The sequence below is a fragment of the Suncus etruscus genome, chromosome 3 (genome assembly GCF_024139225.1).
Source record: "Suncus etruscus isolate mSunEtr1 chromosome 3, mSunEtr1.pri.cur, whole genome shotgun sequence".
Taxonomy (NCBI): domain Eukaryota; kingdom Metazoa; phylum Chordata; class Mammalia; order Eulipotyphla; family Soricidae; genus Suncus; species Suncus etruscus.
Window position 1 is genome coordinate 8,508,385 of NC_064850.1, and position 16,208 is coordinate 8,524,592.

At 39.1% G+C, this 16,208-nt stretch overlaps 1 protein-coding gene across 1 annotated transcript in view; it reads left to right on the plus strand.

Annotated features, from left to right (window-relative positions):
- SYNE2 (spectrin repeat containing nuclear envelope protein 2) overlaps nucleotides 1-16,208 on the plus strand; it is a 273,877-nt gene that overhangs the window by 28,319 nt on the left and 229,350 nt on the right. The window contains exons 11-16 of the mRNA XM_049770287.1: nucleotides 2,668-2,817; nucleotides 4,540-4,713; nucleotides 5,735-5,893; nucleotides 6,378-6,551; nucleotides 10,434-10,568; nucleotides 12,614-12,772. Coding sequence (XP_049626244.1) covers nucleotides 2,668-2,817; nucleotides 4,540-4,713; nucleotides 5,735-5,893; nucleotides 6,378-6,551; nucleotides 10,434-10,568; nucleotides 12,614-12,772 — 951 coding nt within the window. The remainder of the gene's footprint in view (nucleotides 1-2,667; nucleotides 2,818-4,539; nucleotides 4,714-5,734; nucleotides 5,894-6,377; nucleotides 6,552-10,433; nucleotides 10,569-12,613; nucleotides 12,773-16,208) is intronic.

Below are 16,208 nucleotides of genomic sequence, written 5' to 3' on the forward strand. Positions count from 1 at the left end.
TATAACTCCAGCACCTGTTTTCTTTGGGAAGTGTCTCCTCTTCCCACTTTTTGTATGAGATCATTAGATATTTTTTTGGTTATTAAGCTTGTCAATGCTTTATAGATTTTGGATCTTATTTCTAATCTCATGTATTGTGTTTAAACATTTTTTTCTCATTCACTTGAATGTCCACTTATTTTATTTTGAGTTTCTTTGGCTGTGAAAAAACTTTTAATTACTATAGTCCCTTTTTTTTTAAATCTTTGTTTTTGTTATCTTTTTTCTTTGTGGATGCATACGGGAGGAATTTCTCTCTCCCATCCTCCCCCCAGGGCCTGATTAACCAGGACCCATCCTTCATTTAAAAATATATACAATATGATCAGATATGTCAATTATGTGATTTTCTTTTTTTTAATTTTTTAATGTATTTTATTTTATTTAAAAACTTCAATTACATATATGATTGTGTTTGGGTTTCAGTCATGTAAAGAACACCACCCATCACCAGTGCAACATTCCCATCACCAATGTCCCAAATCTCCCTCCTCCCCACCCAACCCCCACCTGTACTCTAGATAGGCTTTCCATTTCCCTCATACATTCTCATTATTAGGACAGTTCAGAATGTAGTTATTTCTCTAACTAAACTCATCAGTCTTTGTGGTGAGATTCATGAGGTGAGCTGGAACTTCCAGCTCTTTTCTCTTTTGTGCCTGAAAATTATTATTGCAAGAATGTCTTTCATTTTTCTTAAAACCCATAGATGAGTGAGACCATTCTGCATCTTTCTCTCTCCTCTGACTTATTTCACTCAGCATAATAGATTCCATACATCCATGTATAGGAAAATTTCATGACTTCATCTCTCCTGACAGCTGCATAATATTCCATTGTGTACAGAGAGATAGCACAGCGGCGTTTGCCTTGCAAGCAGCCGATTCAGGACCAAAGCTGGTTGGTTCGAATCCCGGTATCCCATATAGTCCCCCGTGCCTGCCAGGAGCTATTTCTGAGCAGACAGCCAGGAATAACTCCTGAGCACTGCCGGGTGTGGCCCCCCAAAAATATTCCATTGTGTATATGTACCACAGTTTCTTTAGCCATTCATCTATTGAAGGGCATCTTGGTTGTTTTCAGAGTCTTGCTATGGTAAATAGTGCTGCGATGAATATAGGTGTAAGAAAGGGATTTTTGAATTGTATTTTTGTGTTCCTAGGGTATATTCCTAGGAGTGGTATAGCTGGATTGTATGGGAGCTCGATTTCCAGTTTTTGGAGGAATCTCCATATCACTTACCATAAAGGTTGAACTAGACGGCATTCCCACCAGCAGTGGATAAGTGTTCCTTTCTCTCACATCCCCACCAACACTGTTTGTTCTCATTCTTTGTGATGTGTGCCAATCTCTGTGGTGTGAGGTGATACCTCATAGTTATTTTGATTTGCATCTCCCTGATGATTAGTGATGTGGAGCATTTTTTTCATGTGTCTTTTGGCCATTTGTATTTCTTCTTTGTCAAAGTGTCTGTCCATTTCTTCTCCAGTGATTCTTAAGTTGTTTCTGTTGAGCTTATCATAAACTTCTATTTTCATCTGTTCCCATTTTTTGACTAATTTTTTCTAATTTTGACTAATTGTCTGTTCATTTGCTTTAAGTTTTTTTCCCCAATCTCTCCCGTTTTATGGAGTTGTTATTTATCTCATCTTCCACAGCACCAATTCTATTCTCAGCTTCTGTTACCCTGGTGTAGAGCTTATCCATTTAATCATTCAATTCACTTACTGATTTTTTCAGGCCTGTTATTTGACCTGTTATTTCAGTTTGGAGTTTTGTGATTTCTGTCTTCATATTTTCTTGGTTCTTATTAGTGTTCTGTTCAACTGGATTCTTTGAGTTCTTTGAGAATCTTCCATATTGCTTGTCTAAACTTCTTACCTGAGAGATTGATTAATTGGTTGGCCGTTTTCTGGTCATCAGAACTGTCATCTTCATTCTCTGTCTGATGCTGGCCTGTGTTGTTTCCCCATTGTCACACTTGTATTGTGGGTTTTTCTATGTGTTGTAGTGGTATTCATTGGCTAAATGATATACTTAGACACGCTCCTCTGGCTCCGCCCCTTATGGGTGGTTAGACTTGCCTCCAAGGAAGGGGTGTCCTCCGTGGGTGAAGCCTCACACAGGATCTTAGTCCCGAGCATACAGCAGAGAAGACAGTCTGGGGAGAAATGCTGGGCTTCAGTAATCCAGCATAGTTCTTAGTGTGATTTTTTTCTTCTCGTTTCAATGCCGTTCTTTCCTTAGAAAGAACTGCTGGAGCCTCTTTTCAGTCCACTCCCAAGAGGTTCAGGTGACAGGACAGGAGACAGACACACACAGGCAGCACTCAGAACTTCTCCCGGTCCGGTCCCACTGGGTAGGCATAGTTTCGTAGATTTTTCCTGTTTTTGTTGTCTTAACCTCTGAGTCCAGTTCATTGAAAAGATCTCTGAGGTCAATTTCCCGATAATTTTGCTCGTATTTTGGTCTTCAGTGTATTTTAACAATTCTAGAGACTGAGTTGTTTTATGGGAAATGCTCTTAACCATAAAGTATGTAAAATATAGCATATCAATTTATTGTTTGTAAAATATATCTTAACATTAAAATATAAGCATTAAGTTTTATAAAATTAATTTTGTATAGGAAATGAAAATGCCACTTGCTAAAAAACAGAATCCACCCATGCTTGACAATTCTGTAAATAATCAACAATCTAATCAAGGAAAAGCAACTGCTGAGTTTTTCACACACACATCAGGAGAAAGTCCTGAAAATCACAATCAGAATGTAAAGGTAAGGGGCTGGAACGATAGCACAGTGGTAGGGTGTTTGCCTTGCATGCAGCTGACCCAGGATGGACCCAGGTTTCATTCCTGACATCCATACATGCTAAGGGCAATTTCTGGGCACAGAGCCAGGAGTAACCCCAGAGTGCCACCGGGTGTGGCCCAAAAACAAAAACAAAAAAGAATGTAAAGGTAAAATAATTATGCTTTTAGATAACTGAAACCCAACTACAAGCATGTTTGTAATCATGGTGCTTAAATAAATATACTCATAAAAATAATTTATTTCCATAAATAAAGTTAATGAAACAAATTTATGGCTACAGGGTGATGTGCTGAATTGAATCAAAATAAAAAAGGAGTTAAAATGCAGTTATGCTTTATATATTTCATTTGAATATGGGAACAATTTAATTTGACTATTTTTCTTTTGTACAATGATTAGCTAACACCTAAAATATGACGATTTTCCTGGAAAATACTTAGGAGATTTTTTTCATTGGCCTTTAGCATTAAAGTCTTGTATTGAAGTCCTCTCATTGAGGGTTCCACACATTTGTCAGTGTTTTCAAGACTCTGAATTATGCAAGTGGAAATCATCTTATTTCTGATTCATTCTCAGAAATTGTCTAAGCTAGCTCCTGTTCTTTCTTTAAAATGGGAGAAAATTGGAGCTAGTGTGATAGTACAGCAGTTAAGATATTTGTCTTATATCCAGTTGGTCTGGGTTGATCCCTGGCATACCATATGCTCCCCTGAGTACTGCCAGAGTTATTTCTGAGTGCAGAGCCAGCAGTGCTGTGTATGATCCCAAAGTCAAAATAAGGAGTGCAATTTAAGCATTATTTCTTGCCACATTGGATAATTTATAGATGATTTTGGATTATTGATGGATGTGGAAAAGGAATAAAAAGATGCAACTTAAGATAAAATAACTATGGTTGGGGCTGTGCTTCCTTCATAATAATGACATACAGTTTTGCAAAAAAATTTATAATAGTACAGTGGGTAGGGCACTTACCTGCACTAGCTGATCTGGACTTGATCACTGGCATCCCATATGATCCCCAAGCATCACCAGGTGTAGTTCTTGAGAGCTAGCCAGGAGTCATCCCCAAGCATCTGAAACAACAACAACAACAACAACAAAGAGTAATTTTTAGCTGTCTTTAGCCAGTTGCCATGAAGGAATGCCCATCATAAGTAGAACCACACAGAGAAAATGTTGAAAAGTTCAAATTCTTTTGAGAATGGACTGTTTTCAGAAATTTAACATATAATATTATTTAAAACAAAAACCCTATGAGCACAGCTATCATGCAAAGATATAACCAATAAAATATATAACCAATAAAATAAACTAATGTAAAATTTTGTTCAAATTTCATTGAGTCTCATTTAGAAGATATTTCACAGGAACTATAACTAATAGTTGTGTTTTATTAAATGGCATTTCATTAAATGTTGTCACTTTTTAAAACTGAACATTAGGGACTGAAGAGTTAGTATAGTAGGAAGAGTGTTTGTCTTGTATGACTGACCCGAGTCCTAGCCCAAAAACCCCATATGGTCCCCATGCACCAACAGGAGTATTTCCTGAGTGCAGAGCCAGGAATAAGCCCCGAGCATCACTGGCTGTAGCCCCAAAAGCAAGAACCAAGCAAAATTAAAAGATTATTTCAAAATGTAAGTGTTGCTATTTTCTTGGTGATAATTATCTATGTTGTAGGCTGATGAAAAATCTGAAAAAGAAAATGAAGAATGCACAAGGCAACTAAAGATGGCTGAAGAGGTAGAAAAACTGACTAGACAGGTGGAAATCTGGGAGGCAGAGACCAAATCTGTCTTGGATCTTCTGCCATATGAAGACGAGATGGATCCCTCCAAGGAAGATTCTTTGCAGGTATGAGTATAAAAGCATAAGAGGTGACCTTGCTTGGTTTCCAACTATGGATGAAGGAGAATGGTTTCTGGCCCGATCAGCCCAGTAAGAGTATGCCTACTTTGCAGGCGGAATGCACAAATTTATCCTTAACTTTATCCCCAATCAGGGTGTGATCCAGGTAGTTCTTACTCTCCTTTAGGATTTATTCCAACCCATGTTAGCCAAATGTTTGTGAGCACTGCAGTTAAACTGTCATCGCCTCAACTAGTTGTAAATGAAAGTTAAGAAAATGCTCACCCAAAGCCAGTGAAAACCCAAATGACACATTCTGAGAAGTGGGAGAACAAAGATTTAAATTAAGCTGGTAGAGCCAGCAGAGCTCATGTTCCAAAAACTGGTCCTGGTCAAAGGTGAGAGTTCCATTTTATAGAATATTTGATGTAGTGTATACAGGCATTTGCAAGCTGGCGGGAGAATACAGAATCAAAAATTCCCAAACTTACTGTTTTGTAGACCAGGTCTGGACTACTTCAAGTACATTCTGAGTACATCCTATGGACATGGAGTGAGGAGGATTATCTCAAAAATGGCATAGGTATATGTTGTCATTCAGGTGCAATAGTCTCTCTTTGACAGCTCTGATTTCCCTTGCTGTTTAGCTGTTCCTGATGGGGACAGGTGGAACAATGTCCTATTGCCCTCATCATTGGGGGAAACATGTTTAACTTTCTTAGTCATGAGAATCAGAAGTAAAGTATGCAAGGGCTGTGATCAATACTGTGACTCCCCATCATCACAATATCAAAAGGGGAAGAGAATGGGAAGAAAAAAACAAAAGAGAAAGTTTTCTATAGAAAAACAGCATAAATGTATTATTTGGATTGATTTTTTGGCAAGGAGTTTTAAAAAATAACGGGGTTTCTCATTCCTGATCATTTCATTTTAGCTCTTTGAGCCATCTTCCCAAACCTAAATGAAATGAATATGGATTTTGAGCATAGAATGTTAGTTGTGATCTCACTTTAATTTGTTTCAATAGCACCTTATTGCTAAAGGCTCAATGTACGAAGAACTTATATCTAGAACTGAAGACACTTTACAAATGGATATACAGAATATTTCAAGCCAGGAGTCTCTCCAACATATTCTCACAACCGGACTTCAAGCAAAGATTCAAGAAGTTAAAGACAAAGTCCAGGTTTTTCTTTAATATTTTCTATTCAGTGAATTTAGTTTTAAACACTGTGAGCACAGGGAGATCAAGAAGAGACAGTTATGTGGGAATGTTTTTTAGAAAATAATACTTTTGCATTGTGTTTTATTTTTTTGTCAGCTAGAGTATATTGGAAAATACTAAAGAGCTGGATTTCTTTTTTCTTTTCTTTTCTTTCTTTTTTTTTGGGGGGGGGGCATAACCAGTGACGCTCAGCGGTTACTCCTGGCTATGCGCTCAGAAATCATTCCTGGCTTGGGGGACCATATGGGAGCTAGGGGATTGAACTGAGGTCTGTCCTAGTTATCTGTATTGTATGCAAGGCAAACACTCTAAAGCTTGCGCCAATACTCCAGCCCCAGGAGCTGGATTTCTTATATCTGTGGGGGAAAATATGAGTTGCTAGTCAAATGTTAGTTTACTAAGAAGTTGGGGCGAGTGTGAAATTGAGAAGGTTCTGTCTTTGCAGATCAGTGTGGTAAAATTACTCACGGTACTCAAGGACTCAGAGGACGTCTCACCCACCCTGGATGTGCGGCTAAAAGTGCAGGAATCACAGAAAGAACTTCAGTCATCCATGGATAGGGCAGAACAGTTACTGAACCAAGAAGACTGCCAAAGTGATTTGATTTCAAAATATAAGGTGGGATCCTTTTTAACCATTTAATATAGAATATTTATTATTAGCTACCTATTACATTTGAAATCAAGACATACGTTATGCTAATTATAGCCCAAGTTTTTGTAACTTGAAGAAAAATACTCAGTTTAATATTTTATTCCCCTCGAGATTATTTAGAAAGGTATCCAAGTGATGCATTTTGAAATTCAGATTTTACGATTAGACTTGAATAGCCTTTTTGACATAGTAAAATGGGCATGGCTTACTCTATGACTTTAAGTACAAATTTAATTTCTCTGGCTCTTTAGGGATAAGGCATTCCCAGCAGTGCTTGTAGGTCAGTTGGTTCCAGGGAATAAACTCAGGGCTTTGCTTATGCGTGGCATACTCTTTCTCTTTGAGCCATCTCCTACCCTGCCCTTGCCTTTTTTTAATGGGAAGAATAAGAATAATAATTCCAGCATGATCTAAATACCAAATTTATTGTGAGGGCTTAAATAAGACATGCAAGAAATAGATAGATTTTAATAGTTAAAATATAAATGTAGTATAACATCAATAAAATGTTTTGATACAGATTAAATGTAAGCTACTGGTAAAAACATTTTGTATAGCGTTTCATTTAAATTATTCTATTTCTTGTTGATTAATACTGGGGGAAGTGCTACTGGGGGCTGGTGTAACAGCAAAACAAAGCCTCTACCCTTGGATACATTGGAGCAGGGGTCCTCAAACTTTTTAAACAGGGGGCCAGTTCACTGTCCTTCAGACTGTTGGAGGGCCAGATTATAGTAAAAACAAAAATTATGAACAAATTTCTATGCACACTGTATATATCTTATTTAGAAGTGAAGAAACAAAATGGGAATAAATACAATATGTGGCCCACGGGCCGTAGTTTGAAGACCCCTGCATTGGAGTGTAAGAATCTATGTTAGTTCATGTAAAATGTGCATGTGTGTTTATATGTACATATATACACACATTCATATATATATAATGCTAAGGACCAAACCCAGGGCCTCATTCTTGAAATGCTTATGCTCCTCCACATATCCAAAACCCTACATTTATTCCATACTTCACAATATTTGAATTGTTCTCAACTCAACCTAATTTTGACTTACTAGATTGTTTACCATACTGGATTCAGTTATCAGGCATATAAAATTGCATCCCCAAGGCCCTTGCTTGGTCTTTGCTATTGCCTGTTGCTAATCACCAACTCTGCCCAACACCCCTATCTCCTATTCCTACCACCTGCTGTTTACTCCCAAGTGCAGAGAGATGACCTTCAGATTCATTCAGTGTTGTGAGGAATCACCAGGCTGAGTTTTTGAGGGGTGTTAAGATCAGCTCAGGGAAGGGAGAAGAAAAAGCAAGACTCAAGATCTTCCTTTAGCCAGTGGAGAAGTTATGGCCAGCTCATACCATTTTTTTTATTCTCTGATCACTTTTTTTTTTAGAAACTGAGGCCAGGTCAATTCTTTGATTCTGGTCTTCAGTGAAGCAGATGTATTTATTTTCTTTTGGATCTTGTTTGTTTGCTTTTTGGCCCACATTCAATGGTGCTCAGGGATTACTCTTGACTCTGCTCAGGGATTACTCCTGGTAGATTTGGGGGACCATATGGGGTGTTGGGATCTAACTTAGCAAATACCCTGCCTGATGCACTATTGCTCCTGCCCTGAAGCAGATGTATTTTCAGTGGACACAGCATCCCTGTCCTGCTAGGGAGGGTTTCTGGACCCCTGGAACATCAGGACACCTGGGTCATGGCATCTTGCCATCATGTTTTACAGTCTTTGGCTCTTGGTCAAACATCTGTGGTCGCAGATCACAGAAGCCTTGGGACTCTGCATTGCATCTTTCTCTCAGGAGGGTTGTAGTTAATGTGGAATCATTCAAATAAAGCGTGAACAAAGCTCCACCCTGATTGATTGCCTTTTCCCCCAGAGTTACTGTCAAAGTAGCATTCTTTATAGATTTTTGCTACTTTCATAAGCTTTATGCTAGTTTTTTGTTTTGTCCTCTGAGGAACAAAACCAAGTTTCTGCTTACAGGGCATTGCCAGGTACTACACTTCCTAAGAGCAGGTGAATGTAAGGTCAGGTGTAAAATAGACCCCCCCCCATATTGTGTGATCACCCCACACACCGTATTTCTACTCCCTAGGCAGATGGGTCTGAAGAAATGAAGGATTAACAAACCAAGGTAGTCAGGAAAGAATCATGGAGTCAGTTTACTTTTTGCCTCATGGTCCTCTCTGAGCACCCTAAGCCCAAAACTGCTCTTATTTTGTTTGTTTTGTTTTGTTTTGGGGGGCCATACCTGGCAGTGCTTAGGGGTTACTCCTGGTTCTGTGCTCAGAAATCACTCCTTGACAGGCTTTGGGGACCATATGGGATTACAGGAATCAAACTCCGTCCTGGGTCAACCTCATGCACGGCAAACACCGTACCTCTTTGCTTCTGTGCTATCTCTCCAGCCCCAACACTGCTCTTTCTTTATTAAACCAATATCCAATTAACCAGGAAGGGAAGGTTGAGAGAGAGAGAGAGAAAGAGAGAGAGAGAGAGAGAGAGAGAGAGAGGGAGAGAGGGAGAGAGGGAGGGAGGGAGGGAGGGAGGGAGGGAGGGAGGGAGGGAGGGAGGGAGGGAGAGAGACAGACAGAGAAAGGAGAAAGAGAAGTACCTATCCAGGTGAGCTTTTACATAGCAAAGGAAGAGGCTGATGGGAAAGAGGAAGATGGGGGAAATGCCTTTGTTTTGAGTTAATAGCTGGGTGTCATCTTACACCCTCTTGTGGAGAACTGATAGGTTAAGTGACCAATCCAAAAGGATCCACCAAGCCAAAGGTGCTTCCATCCAATAACTAACAAGAGTATCCTGAATAGAATGAAAAACCAGTTAATCCAAAGGTCAGGAGCATGTACCTTCCTGGCTCAGAAGACTGTGTTGCTCTCTCTGCCCTTATCTGCTGCTCCTCCTTCCCTGCCTTCATCTCTGTAGTTGGCTCTGAAGATAAGTTATAAATTAATTATAAAATTGTACCTTCTGGCATTCTGAATTTTTTTTTTTTTTTTGGTTTTTGGGTCACACCCGGTGGTGCTCAGGGTTACTCCTGGCTGTCTGCTCAGAAATAGCTCCTGGCAGGCACGGGGGACCCTATGGGACACCGGGATTTGAACCAACCACTTTTGGTCCTGGATCGGCTGCTTGCAAGGCAAATGCCGCTGTGCTATCTCTCCGGGCCCTATTCTGAAAAGTTTAATGCAGTATAGTAAATAGTTAACCTGGTAACACTGCTACAAATTATGTCTTACTAAGTACTGATCTCTAGTACATGCTGGCTTATTTTTCATATTTTAGTGCTTAAGAATGGTAGAGAGGCAGGAACTTTTGCCTTGCACTCAGCAGAACATATGGCCCTGAGCCTGCCAGGAGGGATCCCCGAGATAGAGCCTGAACTAAACCTTGAGCACCATAAAAAAACCAACAATAAAAGAAGTGTGGTTATCCAGTACTGAACTTTAGAGGAAATATCGTTTGGTAGCTCACTAAGCTGCACAATAAGCCTTTTAGTTGTTTATCAATGGGATAGCAAAAGTCATTTTACATACCATAAAGAAGTCTTTATCTGAGTCTCAATCATCTAGCTGCATTTGAATAACAAAAAAAAAATCAACCAAAAAAAAAAAAAACAACCCTGAGTTTTCTTCTAAAGAATTCAAGAGTTGAAGAAGGAATTTCAGTTTTAATTTATAAAGAGAAATCTGCCACATGGTCATTATTGACCTCAAAATTCTTTCTTATTGTAACTTGTTTTCCAATCCAGAAGTTAGTTTTGGAGACTTGGTGGTAGATTGAAACTTTATGCTCTTATTTGCATACCTCCCCATAGGAAGCAATAGCAATTTTAAACACTAAATGTCTGATCAAATACTTGAAAGCTGTTGAAGAGCTGAAAAATGATGTGACCAAAGAAGAGAAACAGTTTTTGGAAGAGAAGAGTAAAGAACTCTCCGCCAATTGGCAGGTAAGAACGTGCATCTGCATCTAGGCTTGATGCTTATCCATTTTTATTCTGGACCTGTTTGTTTTCATCTTTCATGACTGTCCCTGTCTTCTTTATGTCACAGAGGGGCTGTGCCTTAGAGGTTATGTACCCAGGTTCAGAATAATCTCATCTCTCTCTTTATTTAGTGTGTGGCCTCACTGTTCAGATATAAGAGGGTGAATGGAAGGGTAGGAACAAGTTTATGGATCTTATTTCTTCTCCTCTCCTGATTAGTGTTTCCAGCAGCTGAGTCCCTGGCTGTGTTCAGTCGTTCCTACATTTTTTCTAGGCTTTATAGAAGTTTCCAGCCCCAGGTGGACCAGCTTTCAGTCTAGATTGCTTTACTGTCCTTTTTTGGGGTTCTCTGTTCCTTCATTTTCTGTGTAATTAATACCCTGTAATTGATTTCCTTTGAGTTAAATATTTATTAATTTGAAATTTTCTGGTTGGACCATAAAACAACATATTGATAGGAATAGCCATACAGGACTTCAGAGAGAAATTGGGTTTTCTAACTTAAAGATCTGGATTCCAATAATTATGACTCTGAATGAGCTATTTAATTTCTAAGAGCTTCTCAGATAAAGTAAGAGTTATCACAGATACTGGCAGCAGTAGGAAAGAATGTGTATACAGCATCTACCACAGGATCATGTTCAATACTATTTGGTAATTTGTGTTGAATGTGCAAATATGTGGAGATAGAACAAGATAATGTAATTGAATAAAGCTAAAGAGCCGCTTAAAACATTTTCAACCTAAGGGACTGGAGCAATTGTACAGTAGGTAGGGCATTTGTCTTGCATGTGGCTGACTCAGGTTCTATCCCCAGCATCCCATTTGGTCCCCCTAACCTGCCAGGAGTAGTCCCTGAGCTCCACTGGGTGTGGCTCAAAAACAAAAGAAAAAAAATTTCAACTTAAAAAAAAGGATTCCCCCATTTCTCTCTACTTTTTCTTTTATATTGGTATTGCTGTAATGACCAGTGGCTGCCATCTACAGGGACTCACAGGGAGTCCCAAGTTTGGGACGGGGTAGCACTCAATTTGTGTGCGTAGTGCTGTGTTTGGACATCTTTGCTTATTTTGTTTTGGGGCCACACCCAATGGTTCTAGGAGTGTATTCCCAGCTCTGGGTTCAGGGATCACCCCTGGTGGTCTCAGGGTATCATATGGAATACTGGGGTTTAACACCATGGTAGGGCATTTATAAGGTAAGTGGGCCACTCACTATACTAACTCTTAGCCCCAGAGGATTAAACTTTTGTCCTCATTCCTTGTTGCTGAGTTACCCATGAACCCTAAATGCATTTTAAATTTTGGAATTATTTTAGATTTATATGATTATTAAAAAAAAACAGCTTAGAGTTCTAGTATACCCTACGCTCAAAGATCCCTATTATTAATATTGCACTTTTGTTACAATTAATAGTTTAAATTGGCATATATATTTTTTCATTTTTGGACAACACCTGGTGACTCAGGGCTACTCCTAGCTATGCACTCAGAAATCGCTCCTGGCTTGGGGGACCATAGGAATCAAACCCAGGTCCCTCCTGGGCAAGTCAAATGCCCTACTGTTGTGCTATCACTCTAACCCCTTCATTGGTATATTATTAACTAAAATTTACTTTTTAATTATACAGTTTATATTTTGTGTTCTCACAAACTTTTTGTTTTGTTCCAGAATTCCATCTAGGATGCACTTTGCATTGAAATGTTTTGTCTCCATAGGCTCAGATATATATTTTATATCTATGTCTCCCAGTTGGTGCCTTTAAATTCTCTTAACAGTCTTTCACAGCAGAAGAACAAATTTAATTGTTAAAGAAAAATATTTGGTACCTGATATATTTTAAAATATCCTCCCCAATGTCTTAGGGATGGATTTCATTTAATTTCTATTTCTTATTAAATTCATTTAATTTATATTTCTTATTACTATAGTTATTTTATTATGTTTTTAGCGAATACCTCTTTAGTATATTCTGTTCTCATAGTACGTGCCTTTTCTTTCCTCTGCAGTTTCTTCATCATGAAATGTCTTTGTATATTCAACAACTTAAAATAGACATCGAGAAAGGAAAAATTATGGACAGTATTTCAAAACTTGAAAAACAAATAAATAAAGAAAAGAAACTAATCCGCAGAGGAAGGACCAAGGGTCTGATGAAAGAACACGAGGTACCACTTAAATGTTGTTCGCCTGGGAGTGTTATCCTAAACTGCTAATGTCTTTACTTAGCCCATGATTAAATCTGCTGACAATTACTTCAGCCCTCAGGTCCCCTGGAGATTAGTTCTTAAATGGTTCAGTTCTAACTAGAGCTTGTGCTTTGTGTTTTGTACAAGTGAGAAAAAAAAAAAGCAGCATCAAATCAATAGCTTATGATTTGCCTTTCTATGCCTCAATGGCACCTGTCCTCAAGATGAGCACTGTGGCTTCTAATTTCGGCCTGCTTTGGTCTCCTTCCTAAAGGTTTTTCTAGAGGAGCTCACGCCCCCCCAGCCGGCACTCAGGAGTCTCTGGGGGGAGGGGCAGGCCCAAACGCCAAGCAAAAGGAGAGAAGCTCACTCACGCCCCCCCAGCCGGCACTCAGAAGTCTCTGGGGGGAGGGGCAGGCCCAAACGCCAAGCAAAAGGAGAGAAGCTCACTCACGCCCCCCCAGCCGGCACTCAGGAGTCTCTGGGGGGAGGGGCAGGCCCAAACGGCAAGCAAAAGGAGAGAAGCTCACTCACGCCCCCCCAGCCGGCACTCAGGAGTCTCTGGGAGGAGTGGCAGGCCCAAACGCCAAGCAAAAGGAAAGAAACTCACTCACGCCTCCCCAGCCGGCACTCAGGAGTCTCTGGGGGGAGTGGCAGGCCCAAATGCCAAGCAAAAGGAGGGAAACAAACCGAATCCAACACCTCATCAAAAAGATCATACATCACGATCAAGTGGGATTCATACCAGGAATGCAAGGTTGGTTCAACATACGCAAATCAATAAACATTATACACCACATCAACAACATGAAGGACAAAAACCACATGATCATATCAATCGATGCAGAGAAGGCGTTTGACAAAATCCAACATCCGTTCATGTTAAAGACACTCAGCAAAATAGGGTTAGAAGGCACCTTCCTTAAGATAGTTACAGCTATTTATGAAAAGCCTACAGCCAACATTATACTTAATGGCGAGAAGCTAGAAGCATTCCCACTAAGGTCAGGAACTAGGCAAGGCTGTCCACTCTCTCCACTCTTATTCAATATAACCTTAGAAGTCCTAGCAATAGCAATCCGACAAGAGAAGGGAATCAAAGGAATTCAAGTAGGGAAAGAGGAACACAAGCTAGCTCTATTTGCTGATGATATGATGATATACATCAAAAACCCTAAAGAATCCACAGAAAAACTCCTAGAAACAATCAACCAATACAGTAAAGTGGCTGGATACAAAGTCAATACACAAAAGACAGTAGCGTTTTTATATACAAACAATGAAGTTGAGGAGAGAGAGATTAAAAATACAATTCCATTTAAGATAGTATCAAAAAATATCAAATACCTAGGAATCAACCTTACAAGAGAAGTGAAAGATCTATACCAGGGAAACTTCAAAACACTTCAGAAAGAAATTGAAGACGATCTAAAGAAATGGAAGAACATCCCATCCTCATGGATAGGTAGAATTAACATAGTCAAAATGACTATTTTACCCAAACTGCTATATAGATTTAATGCAATCCCTATCCAAATCCAGACACAATTCTTTAAAGAAATAGAACAATCAATTATAAAATTCATTTGGAACCATAAAAGACCCAGGATAGCTAAACACATTCTGAAAAATGAGAAGTTGGGAGGTATCTCCTTACCTAACTTGAAACTATACTATAAAGCCATAGTAATAAAAACAGCATGGTACTGGAACAGAGACAGGACCTCAGACCAGTGGATTAGAACAGAATTCCCAGACATAAACCCCCAGATATATAGCCAACTAATATTTGATAAAAGAGGCAAGAATATGAAATGGAACAAAGAAAGCCTATTCAACAAATGGTGTTGGTACAACTGGAAACTCATATGCACGAAAGTGAAAATCGACCCATATCTCACTCCTTATACAAAAGTCAACTCAAAATGGATCAAAGATCTGGAAATCAGACCTGAATCTATAAAGTTTATCGAGAATAAAATAGGCAGAACACTCAAAGACCTTTATATCAAAAGGGTCTTTGACAATGGAGCACCAATGGCAAAAACGTTAGCATCAACTATAAACAAATGGGACTATATCAAACTAAAAAGCTTCTGCATGGCAAAAGAAACCCTACTTAATGCAAGAAGACAGCTAACAGAATGGGAAAAAATCTTTTCACTTGATATATCAGATAAAGGGCTGATATCTAGAACATACAAAGCGCTCAGAAACCTGAGCCCTTCAAAACCAAACGAAGCCATAAAAAAATGGGGAGACGAAATGAATAGACATTTCTCTGAGGAAGAGAGAAGGATGGCCAACAAACACATGAAAACATGCTCACCTTCGCTCATCATCAGGGAGATCCAAATCAAGACAACAATGAGATACCACCTCACACCAGTGAGGTTGGCTCACATCAAAAATAATGGAAACAACCTTTGTTGGCGAGGATGCGGTATGAAAGGAACTCTCATCCACTGCTGGTGGGAATGCCCCCTAGTCCAACATCTATGGAGAAAAGTCTGGAGAGTGCTCAAAGAACTCAGAATTGAGCTGCCATTTGACCCAGCAATTGCTCTCCTAGGCATATACCCCCAAGATGGAAGGACATTCATTCCAAAATACGTATGCACCCCACTATTTATTGCAGCACTCAGTATAATAGCCAAATCTTGGAACCAACCTCGATGTCCAACAACAGATGAATGGATCATTAAGATGTGGTACATATATACAATGGAATATTACATGGCAGTTAGAAATGATACAATCACAGACTTTGCAGCAACGTGGATGGACCTAGATCATGTTATGTTAAACGAAGTAAGTCAGAAGACAAAAGAAAAACACAGAATGGTAGCACTATTCTGAAACACCTAGAACACATAAAAAACAAAAAAATGACATTGAAGAAGCATAACTGCTTGAACCACAAAGAAAGACTTCATAAACTCCATTCCCTGATCTGCACAGCCACCAAGATCTTTAGAAACAGGTCTGATTTTACCATCCAAGATAAAGTAGAAGTCTTCCACATACCACGAAAGCAGCAAGAGGAGAATAAATGATCTATTTTTTATTTTGGTGTGGAGATTACGGTTGATGTCTCCAATATTATTTTATTTTATTTTGTTTTGTTTTTCTCTTTCTTTTTTGCACTTGAGTATGATTTGATTTCAGAACCGAGATTATTGTGTGGTGCCTGTCTTTATTGCTGTGGTGCTTATCGGTTATTTAATTCGATATTTTTTTTGTATTGTGGTATTTTAATTACTTTTTTCACATCCTCTCTCAAACTGAGGTTGGAAGCCTCTAGACAGGACTCTGCCTATTTTCAGCATATTTGATTTTTGATTGAGAAGAGGACATATTAGGTGATGGGTATTCCCCTGATTCAATGTGAATATGTACCCAAAATACTACAGTG